Source organism: Phycodurus eques, chromosome 2 (assembly GCF_024500275.1).
Source record: "Phycodurus eques isolate BA_2022a chromosome 2, UOR_Pequ_1.1, whole genome shotgun sequence".
Lineage (NCBI taxonomy): Eukaryota > Metazoa > Chordata > Actinopteri > Syngnathiformes > Syngnathidae > Phycodurus > Phycodurus eques.
In genome coordinates, this window is record NC_084526.1 from 9,848,842 (window position 1) to 9,867,136 (window position 18,295).

The window sequence follows — 18,295 nt, forward strand, 5'->3', positions numbered from 1 at the left end:
AGGATTCATTTTAAAATTATTTTACTTACTTTTAAAGCCTAGAATGGCCTTGCCCCATCTTACCGCTCTGAGCTGCTGCACCCCTACATTCCCAGCTGCTCCTGACAGAGCCCAGAGCCAGGCTTAAATTTAGAGGTGAATGAGTATTTGCTGTTGCAGCTCCAAAACTGTGGAATATTGAACCACTCCACATCAGACAAGCCTCATCACTGTCGCATTTTAAATCCTTGCTTAAAACCCATCTTTTTACCCTAGCTTTTAACACCAGTTAGGGTGTCTGACGTGATATATTTGCGTTGTGTGTGCAGGGCATTTTATTTTATGTTGATTTTACCTACTTCATTTTCTGTAGTTTTTATTTCATTCGATTTTATTTTATTGTTTTTATCCTTATTTTATATTTTTGCTGTGTTTTTATTGCATTGTACAGCACTTTGGGCACCTTGTGTTTGTTTAAATTCATCCATCCATCCATTTTCTGAGCCGCTTCTCCTCACTAGGGTCGCTGGCGTGCTGGAGCCCATCCCAGCTATCATCGGGCAGGAGGCGGGGGACACCCTGAACTGGTTGCCAGCCAATCGCAGGGCACATACAAACAAACAACCATTCGCACTCACATGCACACCTACGGGCAATTTTAGAGCTGTCAATCAACCTACCATGCATGTTTTTGGGATATGGGAGGAAACCGGAGTGCCCGGAGAAAACCCACGCAGGCACGGGGAGAACATGCAAACTCCACAGAGGCGGGGCCAGGATTTGAACCCCGGTACTCAGAACTGTGAGGCAGACACTCTAACCAGTCGCCCACCGTGCCGCCTTGTTTGTTTAAATTGTGGTATATAAATAAAGTGGATTGGATTGGATTAGATAAATCATTAGCAAGAACAGCTAATTCATTTTTTAAAATGTTCTTAGAAAACAATACAAATAATTTAAAAAAACACAACAAATTCAACAAAAAAGAAGAGACCAGTTGCCTCGAGTCAACCTTTGCGTCTTCCCATGACCTAGAAGGCTGAAAATGTACACAGACATTTAAAAAAAAAAAAAAAACACACACAACTTTTAGCTAGCGCATGCCTATTATTTATTAATATTCTAACAGGAGGTTTAAAATGACCTGCTTATGCTATTAGGCTAACGATAATACACTTAGCTAGAAAGAAGACTCAAACTAATTAAATCACCTTTCAGTATGATGCAGTACAGTTCACAATAATAAACATGCTAAAGGCAGGGTATGCAAGTTTCAAAATGCTAGCAAGATTAGAATCTTGCCTCATTTGAGTCCCTTCCCCAAGTTTATTAAACAACATTTTTGTAAAATTAGCTGTCAGGTCATAGAGACACTTTTCACATCCATCCATCCATCCATTTTCCTTCCCGCTTATCCTCACTCGAGGCGCGAGCGTGCTGGAGCCTGTCGCAGCTATCTTCGGGCGAGAGGCGGGGTACATCCTGTACTGGTCGCCAGCCAATTGCAGCAATTTTAACATATATGACAAAAAAAGTGTTGTTTCTTTTAACTGCAAATCCCAGATTTCAATTAAAACTTTGAATCTTTGATAGCTATCTTCTGTTGGACCTAATTAGATTCTCAGGGTGTACCTAATGGTGTGGCCTGTAAGTCTAGGATAGCGTTAAAATATGCATAAACTGTGGGATTCTGGCCTTAAGTGGTGTTTACATCTCAAGTCAAGCTGGGAAATACGAGGATTGTCCCTCTATGAGAAAATCCTCATCAGGCCTCACGCTCTGTGGCAAACATCAGATCACTGTGGTTAGAGTGGGCGGCTCCCCAGTGTGCCTTGCGGAGAAGGGCACAGTCATTTGCGTGTGTGCTGCCCAGTGGGCGGCATGTTTCATGTGTGATAGGTGTGTGACAGGTATGTGCTTGGGGCAGGTCACAGGGGAAACACCGCTGGGAAATTGTAAAGGTTAGATTATTCTTTACCCCTCCCTGTCCTCCCTCCCTCCTTCCAGGCTTCACTCAAAGTACAAGTGAAGCTTCTCCGCTCTTTCGTCTCCTCCTCCTGCTCGCTGTTGCCACAGAGGACTTCTTAACGCATCAAAAGGACATTTAAGATAATATCACATTTCTTGGTATTACAACTCATCCATTATATATCTCTGGTGTGTAGTGTTATGTGTGTACATGTGTGTGCACAAAGATTAATAACTGTCATAGCTAATTCATCATATATTTTCGGTGTGTGTGTTTGTGTGGGTGTGCGCATAAAGCTATAGTTTAGGAGCTGTCATATCCCATCTATCATAGACCTGTGTGTGTGTGTGTGAGCATATTGTCATACCAGAAAATGACCCTAATTTAGGAGCCGTCATGTCTCCCCCATCGTAGATCTCCAGAGAATCCCAGTTGTGCTCAGTAGCAAATGTCATCACTTGAATCTAAACAGCAAATAATGAAAATAAACACATTTTGCATCGAGGTTCCCAAGCACAGTTGGTATATAAATATTGAAAATCAAGCATTGTCACTGATACAATTATGCATGAAATAAGCACATTTTTCTTCTCATCATTTCTTTTCTTATCATTTCACTTAGCAGCTGTGGCATTGCGGCATGTCTCCCAGTGGCTCCAATGTAACTCAAATACAGTCGAACCCCGCATATTTGCGGTTCGGCAATCGCAAATTCAACTATTCACATTTGGAACGCCTTTATCTCCCTACTTGTGTTTGTTTGTGGCAAAAAAGTCTGACAATTTTGTATTTATTTTTTGGGGAGCAAAATACTTTTTACAGTCTGTAATCCATGTTAAAATCTTGTGTCACATCTTCACCTGTATCCCAGCTCCTTCGCTGACATGGATTCTCCACAGACAGTTGAGACTGTTTGGGTATGGCTCCGGAAAACCAGGAGACAATATGGTGCCGCGGCGCTCTGTCAGATTCCCACTGCAGGGAACTGAAGAGAAGACAGAAATTACAGATTTTTTTCGTAAAGCTTATTAAACAAATAGCTGGGGGGAAATGATAGGCTGTTCAAAAATTACTGTACACCCTTCCAAAATACAGTGTGCAAATGATTACGACACAGAGCCAGAGGAGACAAAGTGACTCCATCTGATCTATTAAACTGAAGTGACAATTAAAAGTATTTGCAGCAGAAATAAATGTCACACAGACATACATTTTGTTGGACAGCATTAGTATTAAAGTCTTGATGATGATTTAGAGCTTTTGAACATTGTATAGTTACAGACAAATATGAGAATAAAAATAGAAAGTGCCATAAATCTACCTTTCTCAGCGAGGTAATAATTAACAATATAGCGATTATTGAGGTTGTAATTAGCAGTGGTGTAGCGGTTTACTGTATCGTACTGATTGGATAACATTTTGATAAATTTATTTAACTACAAGCAAAGGCAAAATATTAGTAAACACCTTCTACATGCTAAAAATAAAGTCATTATAATATTTTGACTCTCTCAAGCGGCTGACTAGGCTAACCCAAATAAGAGAAACATCTCAGTACAACATGGTAGAATTATACCACTACAAAAATAAAAATGTTTTCAAATAAATACCTGTTAGACAAGGTCAGTCAAAACAGCGCATGGTTATTTTAAGATTAGATTGAATTTTTGGTGCAGCTCCTGTATTGATTCTCAATAGATTGCGCAAGTGTACCTAATGTTGTGGCCAGTGTGTGTATATCTCAGTGCTTTACCGATACAGCTTGGCGTCGTTGAATTCCACTGTGCCAGAGCACCAGGTACTGCCTGGCACCGGATTGCACTGGATCCCTTGAGCAGATATCCCGGACTGCACTCGAAACGAACCACCGAGCCGGCCGAGAACTCTGACCCGATACGCCTGCCGTATCGAGGCTCTGGCACCGAGCTACACTGACTGTCGCTCGTCCGAGGCACAGCTTCAGACAGCAGTAATTTACAGAGTATGAGAAAAAGGTGGAACAATCACAATATAACTCAATTCAATGAGCCTCATTCACCACCAGTCCTCATGAACAATTCTTTTTACGTAATACCTTTAAGGCCTTCCAGTTATTATTGTTCATTGTAGTGCCACGAACAAATCAATGGTGACTTGGATTGACTAGCAAATCCCAATTTTTTTTAAAAATCCCAAAGCAGAATTTTCGCAGTGTCAAATAATAAAATATGTTTTACTTTATTCTGACGCCGCCATTTTGACTTCTGCACACGTGTGCATTGTAGCTTCACCAAGATCTCCATAAATTTGTTTAAAAAAAACAATTGGCCCTCCGCTGAAGAAGGCTTGCGGTTAGCCAAGCTCTCCAATGAGCTCCACGGATAACATGGAAGCGCTTCAATGGAAGCCGAAAAGGAGCCATCAATGGAGAAGGCACAGCGGGAAATATAGTGGGAGGAAGTTGATCCGACACAGCGTGAAGCTAGAGTGGCTAGGTAGCCAGCAAGGTAAGTCAAGTGCAAGGTACCAATCGGTACCAAGTGCAAGGTATCGCTGTACCTTGTGACCAAGGTACAGCGAGGGATCCTGGTTAGTTGCTCCCCGTTAATTGCTACTTTCAAGGAAATGGATTTAAAAACATGGGTTTGAATGATTCTTTTCTTTAACAACTCACCATTAATCAGACAGCACTCTCAAGGAAATTAGTTGAAAAATACATTTATGATATTATTGGTGAAAGAGGCCCATTAAGAGAAAATGCTTTGGTAGCATTACCTTGGTAGACGAAGTGAAAACCTTTAGCTGGTTGGCCACTCTTGGCATTGAATCGCAGCATTATTTGATGGGAAGTTGCCAAGGGTAATGTCTCTCCTGGGAAAAATAAATGACACAAACCCTTAAAATCTTTGGTTTAAAAAAAAAAAAAAGAATATATATATATATATATATATATATATATATATATATATATATATATATATATATGCAGGAACAGTTAAATTTGACCCAAATTCTTCCAACTGCATTAACTACCTAAGCACACAACAAAGATACAGTAATTAATGCTAACTTATTTTTCTTCATCTTCCCATCCTTTGGTGTGCAACCAGGATCTGATTTCAGGCTTCAAAGAATGAAGTATGCCAACATATGCAGCTCTTCATCTAACATCTCAATGTGGCTGCCTTTTCTCTGTACGTTTTCTGAGTCACGTAAAAATGGCAAGCAGTGGCTATTCTTCACGACTACTTTTGTGAAGATCAGTGAATAGCCACCACAGAAAAAGAAGTACTATAATAACAATGATAAAGCCTAACAACATCAATTATAATAAGGACTCCTTCAGGAACATAACTTTTAAGACAGACACCACTTCCTTCTTATATTCTAGAAACCTGAAACACACAACAAAGATACAGTAAATATCGTTTCCCCCCCTCTGCCATCTACATTAGTCAAAAGGATAATTTCAAACTAAAATTAAGTCAACCATTCAATAAACTGCCAATTTTAAGTTTGATATATCACAGTTGGAATAAGTAGCATCACATGATCCCCCTTATCAGGGACTAGTCTTAGTATAAAACCTACACTTCGTATCCATGCAAATGATGAAATGACATGTAAAAACAGAGAGGTTGCACGTTTTAAAATTTGTTTTTACCCTCATGTTCTAATGAATATATTTTACAGGCTATTGCAGATTTGTAATTAATTAGATATCTACTGTTGCATCACATTATAGTCTAGAAAGCTACGGCAGAAGAAAATGTCACTGTTGAATGTCTCAATTTGTAGAGTAATATTCACAATTCCCTTTCTAAAGAATCTTCCTCGTCATTAAAAATATTCATTTTATTTAATAATCTCTCAACTGCACCACATACCTGACAATTTACCATACCGTTAATGGCTGCATAGATAGTTGGATTTTAAAGCCACGCTGAAGGTGTTACTCTGTACTGTGATGAAGTTTGCAGTATATGTATGGATTGGTATGTAGAATACAGTACAGTAGCCTACTGCTACATCTTGCACGGCCCCAGTGAGGCTGATGCCGTCTCAAAGATGAGCAATAATGGATTCTCACTAAATACATCACTGGCAAATACAGTATACTGTGGTAACACCTCCTGGTGCTGTGGTCTCACGGCCCCCAAGAGTGGCTTTTTTTGCAGGCAATTTCATTACATTCCTCTTACAAAGATGTGCTGGGGAACTCCTAAAGAGCAGAATTTATGGTGTCTCTTCCTTAAAAAAAAATAAAATAAAGAAACATCATCTTTAAAGGGTGGGTTCACGTCTGAACTGTTTGAAGCGGATTATGTTGCGAAGACTCAGATGCAGGAACAATCACACGGGTAGAGATCAGTGAGAAAGGTTGAGTTGCTTCTGTTGATTGCTATTTGATCTGGGAATGCATGAATAAGGGTATGACTTCAGTTGAATAAGTTGCACTGTACGTAGAGTATAGAATAAAGGTAAACAAATCGGCTCCAATTTAACTGTCTTTTGATAGAAATTTAATCAATAAGAAAATGTGTAATAATGTCAACAAAATTGAAGAAATCTCCCTTCTGTGTAAGAGGGGAAGAGGCGCACGGTTGTTCACTTTTGTAGCTGTGCAGATTCTCCTATCAACTGTCATTTTCATTTTCAAGTCAACACACAAACTGTCATTTTGTCATCATTTTCAAGTCTGTCATTTACTGTAGGTACCTTCATGCCAGCTATGCACTCTGGAAGGGGCAACCCTAAAATGTAGGCGCTCCCTGTCAAATCTGGCCTTCCGCATATTCTCCCGTCGACTTTCCCTCGACCATCACTTCTCCTGTTATGCGCGTCAGAGGCTGTAGTAAAGTACCCCAGGAAGATGAAACTGTCTCGACAGTTTCGGTCTCGCTGTGCAGCAGAAAGAGGCAGGCGCCCTCCTCGATAGCTGAGACGAACCCGCAGGCAGGAGGAACTGCCGCGCGCATGAACACTGGCGCAAGGCGGGCGGGTGGGGGCCGTTCGATGGTGGGTCACGAATGCCAGTCGGTCGGAAAATAATATATATTTTATTGATCATCAGTCTGAAATCGGTTTTATTTTGAAAATCACATGTGTAATATGTCTCAACAGGCTTGCATATAGGTTGGTGAAGCAAAAAAAAAAAAAAAAACTGCTCCAACAAGTACATTCAACAGCATGATGAGTTGTATATCTAATAATTTATTTTCATTTATTTCTATGCTGGTCTAGTGGTCGAAAAAAGGTTGGGGTCTGGTGATGTAAGGCCTTTCAAAGTTAAAGTGTCATGCTCCTACTCTCCTAATAATAATAATATTTATTATTATTATAATTATAATGATACAATAATTTTATTATCCATCCATCCATTTTCTGAGCTACTTCTCCTCACGAGGGTCTCGGGCGTGCTGGAGCCTATCCCAGATATCATCGGGGAGGAGGCAGGGTACACCCTGAACTGGTTGCCAGCGAATCGCAGGGCACATATAAACAAACAACCATTTGCACTCACATTCACACCTACAGGCAATTTAGAGTTGTCAATTAACCTACCATGCATGTTTTTGGGATGTGGGAGGAAACCGGAGTGCCCGGAGAAAACCCACGCAGGCACGGGGACAACATGCAAACTCCACACAGGCGGGGCCGGGGATTGAACCCCGGTCCTCAGAACTGTGAGGCAGACGCTCTAACCAGTCGCCCACCGTGCCACTAATTTTATTATTATTATTACTTTCATTATATTGTTATTATTATTATTATGAATATGTCATGTTTTGTGTAAAGTGCTTTATTAAAGGAGAGCAAGCCAAGTCTTAGGAAAAGCCCATATTCCACTGGTCGTCATTACCAAGGAAAGCCGGACTCACCATTGGCCCAGTACTATGTGGGGGGGTATGAGGGATGATGAAAACAAGCTGTTTTCATCAAGATAAGAAATATAGTGCATACACTATCATCCTTGTAGTATTTTGACAAAAGCATATCACACAAATGTTATTGAGACACCTGGAAACTGTCTAAATTGGTGCCCAGTGGTCCGCACTTTTGTCCCAGTCCTACAGGCTACCAATGGGACATTAATAATTTCAGCAACCTAAATATTGGACCAAATGTTCATAAGCTTTCTTCAAGCTCCTGCAGGCCAGACAGGAGAGTAGATCAACCCACTGAAGGTTTTCAGACAGAGCTGTTGTCTTCTGCGATGAATTAATATGACATTTCTCCATGAATAGCATTTTATACCCCCAAAAATATAGGACTTTATCATTTCTCACCTGAATGTGATCCCGCCAGAGAACTTAGCAATCGAGAGTTTTCATTGGCTCCATCAAATAGCTCCACCGAGTCATTCATCGCAGTTTGGAAAATGGCAAACTGACCAAAAACAACTAGAGAGGTGGAAAAGGAACAGACAAGAAAATGAGGACATTGTGAAGCTTTGGTTTTCGTAATTTATTAAATGCCATTATTCACATACCAAACTGTGGAGGCACTGTAATGTAGTAGGCACACATTTGTCTAGTGGTGTAGTTTAAAGGGTAGTTTGGAGACAAAACTACTCCCTCAGATCCTCCATACTGTCCACCACATGGGGCTACAAAAACAGAGGAAGAGGATTAAGGATTGCGCACGTGGAAGGATTATTCATAAAAACTACACAAGAGATTTCAATAAAACTTTGTAGTAGAACGGTAGGACATGTTCCAATCAAGAACCTGTTTGAGTCACAGCAGAAACTTAGCCTTTTCCTCATATTGATAAAGATTCATCTTTGTCTTATCAGCCCACCCCCGAGCATTTTTAAGGCTCGTCTCGTACTTTTAGGCAAATTTCGACCCTGCAAATAAGTGGTTTGTATATTGTAGTACAGAATCTGTACGATTTTTGTTTCATGTTCATGACTTTCACTTCTGACAACTGGATCTTGTTACACTAACAGTGGTTTGTTGCTTAGCTTTCACCCATAGACTGCTATCTGGTTTACATGTTGGTTACACCGCTAACATAGGTAAATTCCAAATATGAAACTGGAAATACAAGCTGAAATGTTGATCTGTCTCAGATTTAACTTTTGATGCCAAACACAAACCTTAAAATACACTTTGTCACTTATGCAAATTACCTTGCATTATCCTGTTTTTTGTCTGATTGTTAGTGAGATGCCACACACGCCACCATTTTTTTCCAATTTGGTGATGAGTTGTATCAAAGGCTAAATGGCATACTCAATTTTGGGAGATTTTGCTGAAGACTGCATTTGTATTTCACTGGTGGCTCATGGCTGCACTCTCCAACTTCATCAAGATCATGCAAAACTCATCCACCAAGTGTCCATGCTAGACTTATTGAAGGGTTGGAGAAATGAAAATAAATGTTGACATTGCATCCCTTCTAGTTTTTATATTCCATAGCCTGCATAGACCACCTTTTTGCTTTTGTATGTAGGCTAATGATGAGATTTCACATAAACATCACAGAAAGAAGGGATTTGAAACTTATTTATGTAACAAAATGATGTTGCTCATACATAGCTTTAGTAAATATTTTGAATCCCGTGTTGGACAATCCCATACCCATGAGTAATTGTAATGCTTTGGATTTGCCTTCATTCACAAAATACATTTTGTTCACTGACTGTAATATGCAACTGTTTCGCGAGTCAAATTCTGATTTTACACAGACAGCCAGTACAAATTGCCTGGGTCTGCTCGTGTCAGCCGAGTTTAACTGTGATCCACATTGCATTTGGCGAGAAACACACATTTAACACATTTTATGTCATATTAGCCCATCCATCCATCCATTTTCTGAGCCGCTTCTCCTCATAAGGGTCGCGGGAGTGCTGGAGCCTATCCCAGCTGTCATCGGGCAGGAGGCGGGGTACACCCTGAACTGGTTTCCAGCCAATCGCAGGACATATTAGCCATTTTGCATTTTTTTAATGCTACATGCAGTAGGATCAGTGAAAAAAAATAACTTCAATATTTTAAAGACAACTAATTAAAATGATTAATTCAATATTTTTACATTTATTTCAACCCTGTAAAAATATATAAAACATATTTACAATATAACATATTTAAACAAACAAATATAGTATATTAATAAATAAAGAAATCTTAAAATGTCTAAACATCTAAATGACTGCATGCTTCATAATAAATGTAAAATAAATAAAAAAAAATTTTTTGTAGCTTTTAGGGACATCGTGTTGCAATAAAGCATTCGGACAGATCTTAATTGTGTGTCTTGATTTTCTCTTTTCTGTAGCTGGGAGCAATGTACCCATTACACTCAGAGTTGGCAGACGTGGTGGTTCTCTAATCTTTTATGCTCATGTTTCACAAAAAAAAAAAAAAAAAATCGAGACAGCTGCATTTGGAGGCAAAAAAAAAAATCAGTTTGGTTTTCCAGAAAAAAATTATTTTGTAGCCACGTATCACTAGGACCCCTGTGGCCCTCAAAGTCTTGTTACATAACATCAAAAAGAAAAGTCTCCGTCCTAAAACTATGGATTTGTACATTAATCATTTCATTGGGCAGTGCAAGTTAAATACAGCCACAAAATGAATGTGTTGTTGTAAAAAGTACAGAAGGTTAGTGTTAAATAGGACAAAAGTTTGCAAACTATTAAGGCACGTTTTAATGACTGGAACTATTCTGTGAACCAGAGAACTCACAACACATTTATCATTTTGCACAAATAGTATATACTGTACTCGCTTGCTCGTACACTTGCTCACTCACCGGCTCACTAAATAAACCAACCTAACAAACAGTCCGATCTTTTGCATTGCAAAGGGAGCTACTGCACATGTCAGACTGTTATTGAGAGTCCATGGGCAAAAATTTCAGCACTGCAGACTGGAAATGTGTCATTTCAGACAACTAAAAAAAAAAACTTGACATATCATTAACTGTATACCATTTATCCTGCTCATCTAAAAAATGGTATACTTACATTTAAAGGTCCCGTACTTGGCCAAACCAAGTTTTTCTTGCATTTGGGATGTAATATTGACTCTATGGTGCCTCAGTAAACATGTGAAATATGAATTCAAATCGTCCACGCATTCCTGAGTTCCAGGCGTTTTTCTGTCTTGATGCCTGAAATCAGGTCATTCGAATTTATCTAGCTTATCTAGCGAAGACCTCAGCCTACCTCTACGCTCCGAGTTAGCGCAGTCAACATAACAAACAGGTGTGCTCTCACAAGTGGGTCTTCTACACGGAGGCAACCAATCAGAGAAAAGGGGGTGGTCTTAGCCAATTATGGACAAGACGGATACAAAACTGGGTCAAACAGAAGTAGCCGTCAGAGGGGCCTTTTCTGGAAACTCGTATGACAAAACAAATGTGTTTTTTTTAAATGAAATTGACACTTTCATAGAAAGCCTATGTTAGAAAGTCACTCTATGGAGGTCTAAACAGCCAAATTATGGGACCTTTAAAATATTTATATTTTACCATGTATATTTTCAAGGAAACTAATATGGTGCCGAGCCTGCGTGGTGGAGTGGTGTCTTCGCGCCCTCTATTGACGAGCTGCTACTAATACACATACACAAAAAGAACTGACCTCAACTCAGTTTTATTTATATAGCACTTTGTGAACAACCGCAACTGAAACAAAGTCCTGTACACACAGTAAATACAAATATACAAGAAGACAATTCAACATAACATAATTTAGAAACAATGAAACGATAACAAAGTTAAAACAATAATAATAAATAAGACACCAAAACAATGGCACATTCTCTCCTGTGGTAAATATAAAGGAATATAGAAATATTTTTTTTAAATAGGCAGTGAGGGTGCCTGTCTGATGTGCACTGGCAGGTCATTCCACAGTTTAGGACCGGCAATGGAAAAGACTCTTTCCCCTCTAAGCATTCGCTTTGACTTTCTTACCTCCGGGAGGTGCTGGTCAAGTGACCTGAGAGGTAAGGCAACACATACTGTACACATCCACACACAATAACAACAAAAGCCTGAGGGTACAAAATACATACGTATATATTGAGGTCTGGACCACAGGGACCTCCTGACTAGCAATGACATTTGTGTGGATAATGTGCATTGCATGAAGGGCTTAAAAGGCCTACCTAAAAGACTATAGGCGTTTTTCAGTGTTGCAAGGGGACATTCCTCAGTGTGACCCTGAAGTGGTCTCAAAACCTGTACACATTACTAAGCAGAAGAACTTCAGACGCATTGTTGTCCCTATCCAAGCAGTAAGCAGTGGTACTGTGTTGAGCACTCTGCATGCACTGCACCTGAGCTCCAACATGACCATTCCAAAAACTACATCACTGAGCTGAACATCTGTTAAGAGATCACAAACTTTGAATATGAATGGGCTTCCTGGATGAGGCTCACTTAGTAAATAGATACAAAAAAAAAAAAAACAGCTAAAATTGTTTTTGTTTCCATTTCCTTGCGGGCAAATGCAATGGTTGGCCTCTGGTGCCCTACTTTGCCTTCCACCCTTCCCTTTTGCTTCATAAACCATCAGAGTAATCATCTGCTTTCTTCCTGCTCCTCTTTATCTCCACACCGACTGATATTTTCTGGACTGATTCTTGCTCTGATGCTACATTCTAACCCTCAGGTCTGGAGGTGCTTTCTTGATCTACCCACAATATCCCAGTGGTGTTGCTCCAAGCTCAGGTGCTAAAAAGCCTCCACACAAATGGGCTTTAATCACTCATGCTCACAACACACTGAAACACGCACACACATTTGAGACTCATGGGCGTTCAATCGCCAACAAACGCACACACATAAACGCATAATTCTCTGCAGCAAAGTGATGATGGTGAAACAAAAAAGAAACTAAAAATGTCCCAAAGGTTAAGGTTATCTTGAAGCTCCTCCTGGAGTTGATATTTATTTATTTATTTTTAACAAAACTAGCTAACATACTTTTTATTATGACTTATATTTTCCAGGGATTAGATTCATCACAGGAAAGAAAATAACCTCAAACTCGTCTTGCACACTCACACTTTAAGAAATAGAAATTTAAAAAAATGTGTTTGTGTTTTTAAGAGGAAAAATACCACTCGATAATATTGTATATAAAAAATTATAAAATATAAATTTGGAAAATATTTATTTAGCACTGACATTCCAACAATGTATGGGTATGTTTGAGCAATATGAGGAAAAAAAATCCTATCACAATTTTCTTTTCTTATCAGTCGATATCGATACATGGCACTATATGAAAAAAGAAATACATTTTCCTAAATGTTTCCTGTTACTCTTAACCTTTTGATTTAAATATTTTTTGTCAAAAGTTGAACATGACATGGAACATTCTAAAAGTGTGTTAGACAAATAAAACATGTATATACAGTGGAACCTCAATTGAACGTACTAATGGGGGGTGGGGGGAATCCGCTAAATGTGTTGTCCGTTAAATTAAATTAAATAAAACTTTTTTATCTGTGGCCTAGAAACACACAGCACAGTACAATGATTGCAAATAAATATAAAAAGCTTGAAAATGTTTAAAAAGTTTTCAAGTTGGCACGGTGTCCGACTGGTTAGAGCGTCAGCCTCACAGTTCTGAGGACCCGGGTTCAAATTCGGCCCCGCCTGTGTGGAGTTTGCATGTTCTCCCCGTGCCTGTGTGGGTTTTCTTCGGGCACTCCGGTTTCCTCCCACATCCCAAAAACATGCATTAATTGGAGACTCTAAATTGCCCGTAGGTGTGAATGTGAGTGCGCATGGTTGTTTGTTTGTATGTGCCCTGCGATTGGCTGGCAACCAGTTCAGGGTGTACCCCGCCTTCTGCCCGATGACAGCTGGGATAGGCTCCAGCACGCCCGCGACCCTAGTGAGGAGAAGCGGCTCAGAAAATGGATGGATGGAAGTTTTCAAGTTTATCCAAACCTACCTCGCTGGTGCATGGGGGGAAGGGGGGGGGATTTTGAGTTCCAACTGGACACTATTTTCTGTCCGTTAAATCGGGGTCCCTTAATTTGAGGTTCTACTGTATTCATAAACATGAATAACCTGACCACACAAATGTTTTTAAGTTTTCCAATTCCAATTTATGCCCAGTGGAGTTGTTAACGAGGGTGCATCACTTTAAGCATCCACTTGAATGTTGTCAATAGTGCTAACTGGTAACATGTTGTTTGCGATTCAGTTTGTTTGCTTTTTTTTGGGTGGGAGATGCACGCTACTCTGTTTCCTATCAGACTTCATGAAACCAAAATAAATCCTCACTGCCAAACTTTCGGGCCTTTCTTGGGATGTCTCTCATTGTTTCTTCTGAGGGAACACTCATTTTCTTTTTCTTTAGTGCTTTCCTACGGCAGCAGCAATAGGCTACGCCTGTTGCATCTCGCTGCTAATGTGCTGTGTGCGTCAACCTAGCTTGGCATGGTTCTATTGACGCCACATTATTGGTTCAGTGCGGAGCAAATGGCATAATTAACGGCTACTCTAACTATCTGTCAAAACATGGATGAATGCGATCTATCAAAGTCTATTGACCGAGTCTCAAATATTTATCAAAGTTATTTTGAGATATGTATCTTTACCGTTTTATTATCGGTCAACCTAATTAAGACATTTTCACGGACCTTCGTAGCCACAAAAGAGCGAGACTAAGACGCCTATGAAGCACACCAACTTGTTGGTGGCCCCTCTGAGCTTTATACAGAGAGGGGCGCTTTCCCTTGCGTCATCACAACTACATGTTTTGGCCATGTTGTTTCGACAACAAAAGTCTTTCGGCTGAAAAACGAAACTGCACTTTTGGCCAATTTTCCGTAACCAAATTTACGGCGCATCTCTAGTAATAACATAATTAAATACAATGTAAAGAATTAAACAGTTTGAGCATGATGAGTTGATGCTTCTATCAATTTATTGTGCTGCACCTTCTGTTGTTTTGGCCACTAGGGGGCTGTATAATGCAGTCATGCAAACACAAATGAACAAGAATAGTAACTACTGTGACTGTAAGCTGCTGTAAAAATTTGTTGTTTTACGCAAAGGAAAAAAATGCCTACATTTGTTGCTCCACCTGTTGTGTCCAAATATTAGTTGCATAAAGGATTAAAACACCATAACTATCGATGCCAAGTTTTAGCCAGTCAATTGTGTTTTCCATTTTTTGTTAGCATTAAGCTAGCAGGGGCATTCTTGAGGCAAAGATTATTTGTTTGTTTTAAATTCACACTGTGTAACTCTTTGATTTTTTTGTTTAGTTTGACAGTAAACTTCAACTGGCAGTGGCATTAAACAGCTTGAACTCTTTTTTCGAAGAATTGTTCCTTATTTTCCAAACTGCTGCACATTACGAAGTGAGTTGAGGGCTCGTATCTCAAGTTTGCACTCGCAAGTCAAGAAATTTTTTTTTTAAATTGGCTCGTATCTCGGAAACCGCATAAATTGGGTGACTCGTATCTCAAGGCACCACTGTATTAACATAAACGTGTGAATACGTAGATTAGCCGATAGTCACACAGGTTAACTTTTTTCACATTAGTAAGATTTAGTAAGATTTGACCAAACTCTAAAGGCCTCTTTATACTGATGAGGGTTTTTTCATATCGGGACAATCTGATGTTAGCGGTCTGCGGAGGGTTAAGGCCTCTTTATACATCACGTGACTGACGCACTGGGCCGCACGGCCCTTATACGACACTTGACGTCCACACGGCACAAATTGTCGCCGCACACAGAATGCCGCAGAGATCATCTCTGCTGATTGGTCCGTTTTAATCCCATGCTGTGATGATGTACTCAGCTTTCCCCTTGGTTCCACATACCACCTACGCCGCCGCCTTCTTGATCGATTTTACAATATAATTAAACACATCATCTGGTCATCGAGGTCCATTTGTTCTAGCAGGCAATGTTCCACAGTCGCCATTGTTGTTGCTTTGTTCCCTGTTCCGGAAAGTAAAAACGGCAACCGGAATTGGCCATAAAATGCAGCGGAAACTCCACCCTGTGGTGTCTGAGCCAATACCAGCTGTAGCGACACCCCCGACTTGGAGGAGAACTGCAGCACATTTTCAAAACAGCAGGTGTGGGTTGCGCTCGAGTATAAACGCAAATTTCGCGCAGGACAAGCCGCAGTGACGTCAGCGTGGTCGCTGCCAGCGCTACGCTTTAAGGCTAGTCAAACATTGAGCATTCAGTTATCATTACTGTACGTGATCCATCTAGGTGGAATTCACAGCCCTCGTGCGTCCCACCCTCCACACACACACACACACACACACACACACACACACACAGACACACACACGCACACACACATGCCAGAGCGAGAGAGAGAGAGCGTCCATCAACGGTCACGAAGAATTCCCTCTTCCTTGCAACAGTTCTTAGTTACCATGGGAACCAATAAAAGAGCATTTCAAGATGGGAGGTCTGTGTGGTAGTGAGAGAGAGATAGAGAGAGAGAGAGAGAGACAGAGCAGCAGCAGCAGAGAGCAACAGAGTAAATCAGACAGATGAGGTGGGAGAAAGACAGTGCAGGAGAGACAGTTGGTGATAAGTCGTTACATGCAGAGGGAAAGAGAAAAGGGGCCTTGCACAGGGACGAAAGGTGAAACGAGAGGAGACGGAGGGAGTTTAAGTGGAGCTGTATTATTTAAGGGGGTCTCAACCTGTCTAATGAGCCTGGTCTAAGAGCCCCCAGGAGCTGGCCCGAGACACAGAGACAGAAAGGGAAAAAGAAGTGCCCAAACTATGTGGTGAGAAAAGTCAACGTGGAGAAGAATTGCGGCGATGGAAGTGGAAGGAATCAGTAGCTAAATGAGGAAATAGAGCAAATGCAATATTTTTTATACAACTGTTGTGTATATAACAATGGACAACTGTATTTGAATGTATGGGTGTAGCTACACGGCGCGGTGGACGACTGGTTAGAGCGTCAGCCTCACAGTTCTGAGGTGCGGGGTTCAATCCCCGCTCCCGCCTGTGTGGAGTTTGCATGTTCTCCCCGTGCCTGCGTGGGTTTTCTCCGGGCACTCCGGTTTCCTCCCACATCCCAAAAAACATGCATTAATTGGAGACTCTAAATTGCCCGTAGGCATGACTGTGAGTGCAAATGGTTGTTTGTTTCTATGTGCCCTGCGATTGACTGGCAACCAGTTCAGGGTGTACCCCCCCGCCTGCCCAATGACAGCTGGGATAGGCGCCAGCACGCCCACGACCCTAGTGAGGAGAAGCGGCTCAGATAATGGATGGATGGGTGTAGCTACTTTCGTGACTGGTAGGAGTCTAATCATTCTTGACAAAGCTTGAGCGGTTTATTCACTTACATGAGGCCTAAAGGAGAGGTTTAATATGGGTTATAACCCCATGATGTGGTCTTTCATGAATAAGCTCTGTCAAGAGTACAATATCAATACTCAGCTTCTGTTCATAATGTATCTCACGCAATACTCCACTCATATAATCTCACAAAATTAACATTTATCGAGCTGAATGCAGAACTGCTGAATGAAGCCATGCAAGGCATCAACTTGAGGAATTGTTATTTTACCTTCACTGCTGGTGGAAAAAAATAAAAAAATAAAAAAGTACATGCTGCAGCACTGTCGTCCTTGTAAACATCTTTTTTGTGTGTGCTCTTGAATTACAAATGACAGTGACTTTGTGTATGAAAGAGCCGGGTAGACAGCAAAAGCTTTTATCATGATAAAACATCAATGGATGTGAACATGATATAAACCCACTTTGGTTATTTGCTGCCGTGAGGGAGATTTTATTAAACATTCTATTGTGTTCATTTTAAAATTGCTACTTGATTGTTACCCTGCACCGATTAGCAGAGAGTAGCCAAAACATTTACTCCGGTAAGTGTACTGTTACTTTAGTATAATATGACTAAAGTAAAAGTACCGTAATTTCTTGTGTATAATGCGCACCCATGTATAATGCGCACCCCCAAAGTTGACCTCAAAATTCTGGAAAACCCTTCTACCTATGTGTAAAGCATTTTTACAATGCATGATTTTGCTTCTGGCGGCACGGTGGTCGACTGGTTAGAGCGTCAGCCTCACAGTTCTGAGGACCCGGGTTCAATCTCCGGCCCCGCTTGTGTGGAGTTTGCATGTTCTCTCCATGACTGTGTGGGTTTTCTCCGGGCACTCCGGTTTCCTCCCACATCACAAAAACATGCATTATTTGGAGACTCTAAATTGCATGTAGGTTTGAGTGTGAGTGCGAATGGTTGTTTGTTTGTATGTGCCCTGCGATTGGCTGGCAACCAGTTCAGGGTGTACCCCGCCTCCTGCCCGATGACAGCTGGGATAGGCTCCAGCACGCCCGCGACCCTAGTGAGGAGAAGCGGCTCAGAAAATGGATGGA

The 18,295-nt window shown here is 40.7% G+C and overlaps 1 protein-coding gene across 3 annotated transcripts in view; it reads right to left on the minus strand.

The window, feature by feature from the left end:
* The window catches only part of LOC133396537 (CUB and sushi domain-containing protein 1-like), a 620,476-nt gene that overhangs the window by 81,590 nt on the left and 520,591 nt on the right, over positions 1–18,295 (minus strand). For all 3 annotated transcript variants that reach the window (XM_061666524.1, XM_061666517.1, XM_061666531.1), the window contains 6 exons: positions 8,421–8,537; positions 8,218–8,331; positions 4,703–4,798; positions 3,702–3,905; positions 2,809–2,933; positions 2,316–2,412 (listed from right to left, as the gene is read on the minus strand). In XM_061666524.1, coding sequence (XP_061522508.1) covers positions 2,316–2,412; positions 2,809–2,933; positions 3,702–3,905; positions 4,703–4,798; positions 8,218–8,331; positions 8,421–8,537 — 753 coding nt within the window. The remainder of the gene's footprint in view (positions 1–2,315; positions 2,413–2,808; positions 2,934–3,701; positions 3,906–4,702; positions 4,799–8,217; positions 8,332–8,420; positions 8,538–18,295) is intronic.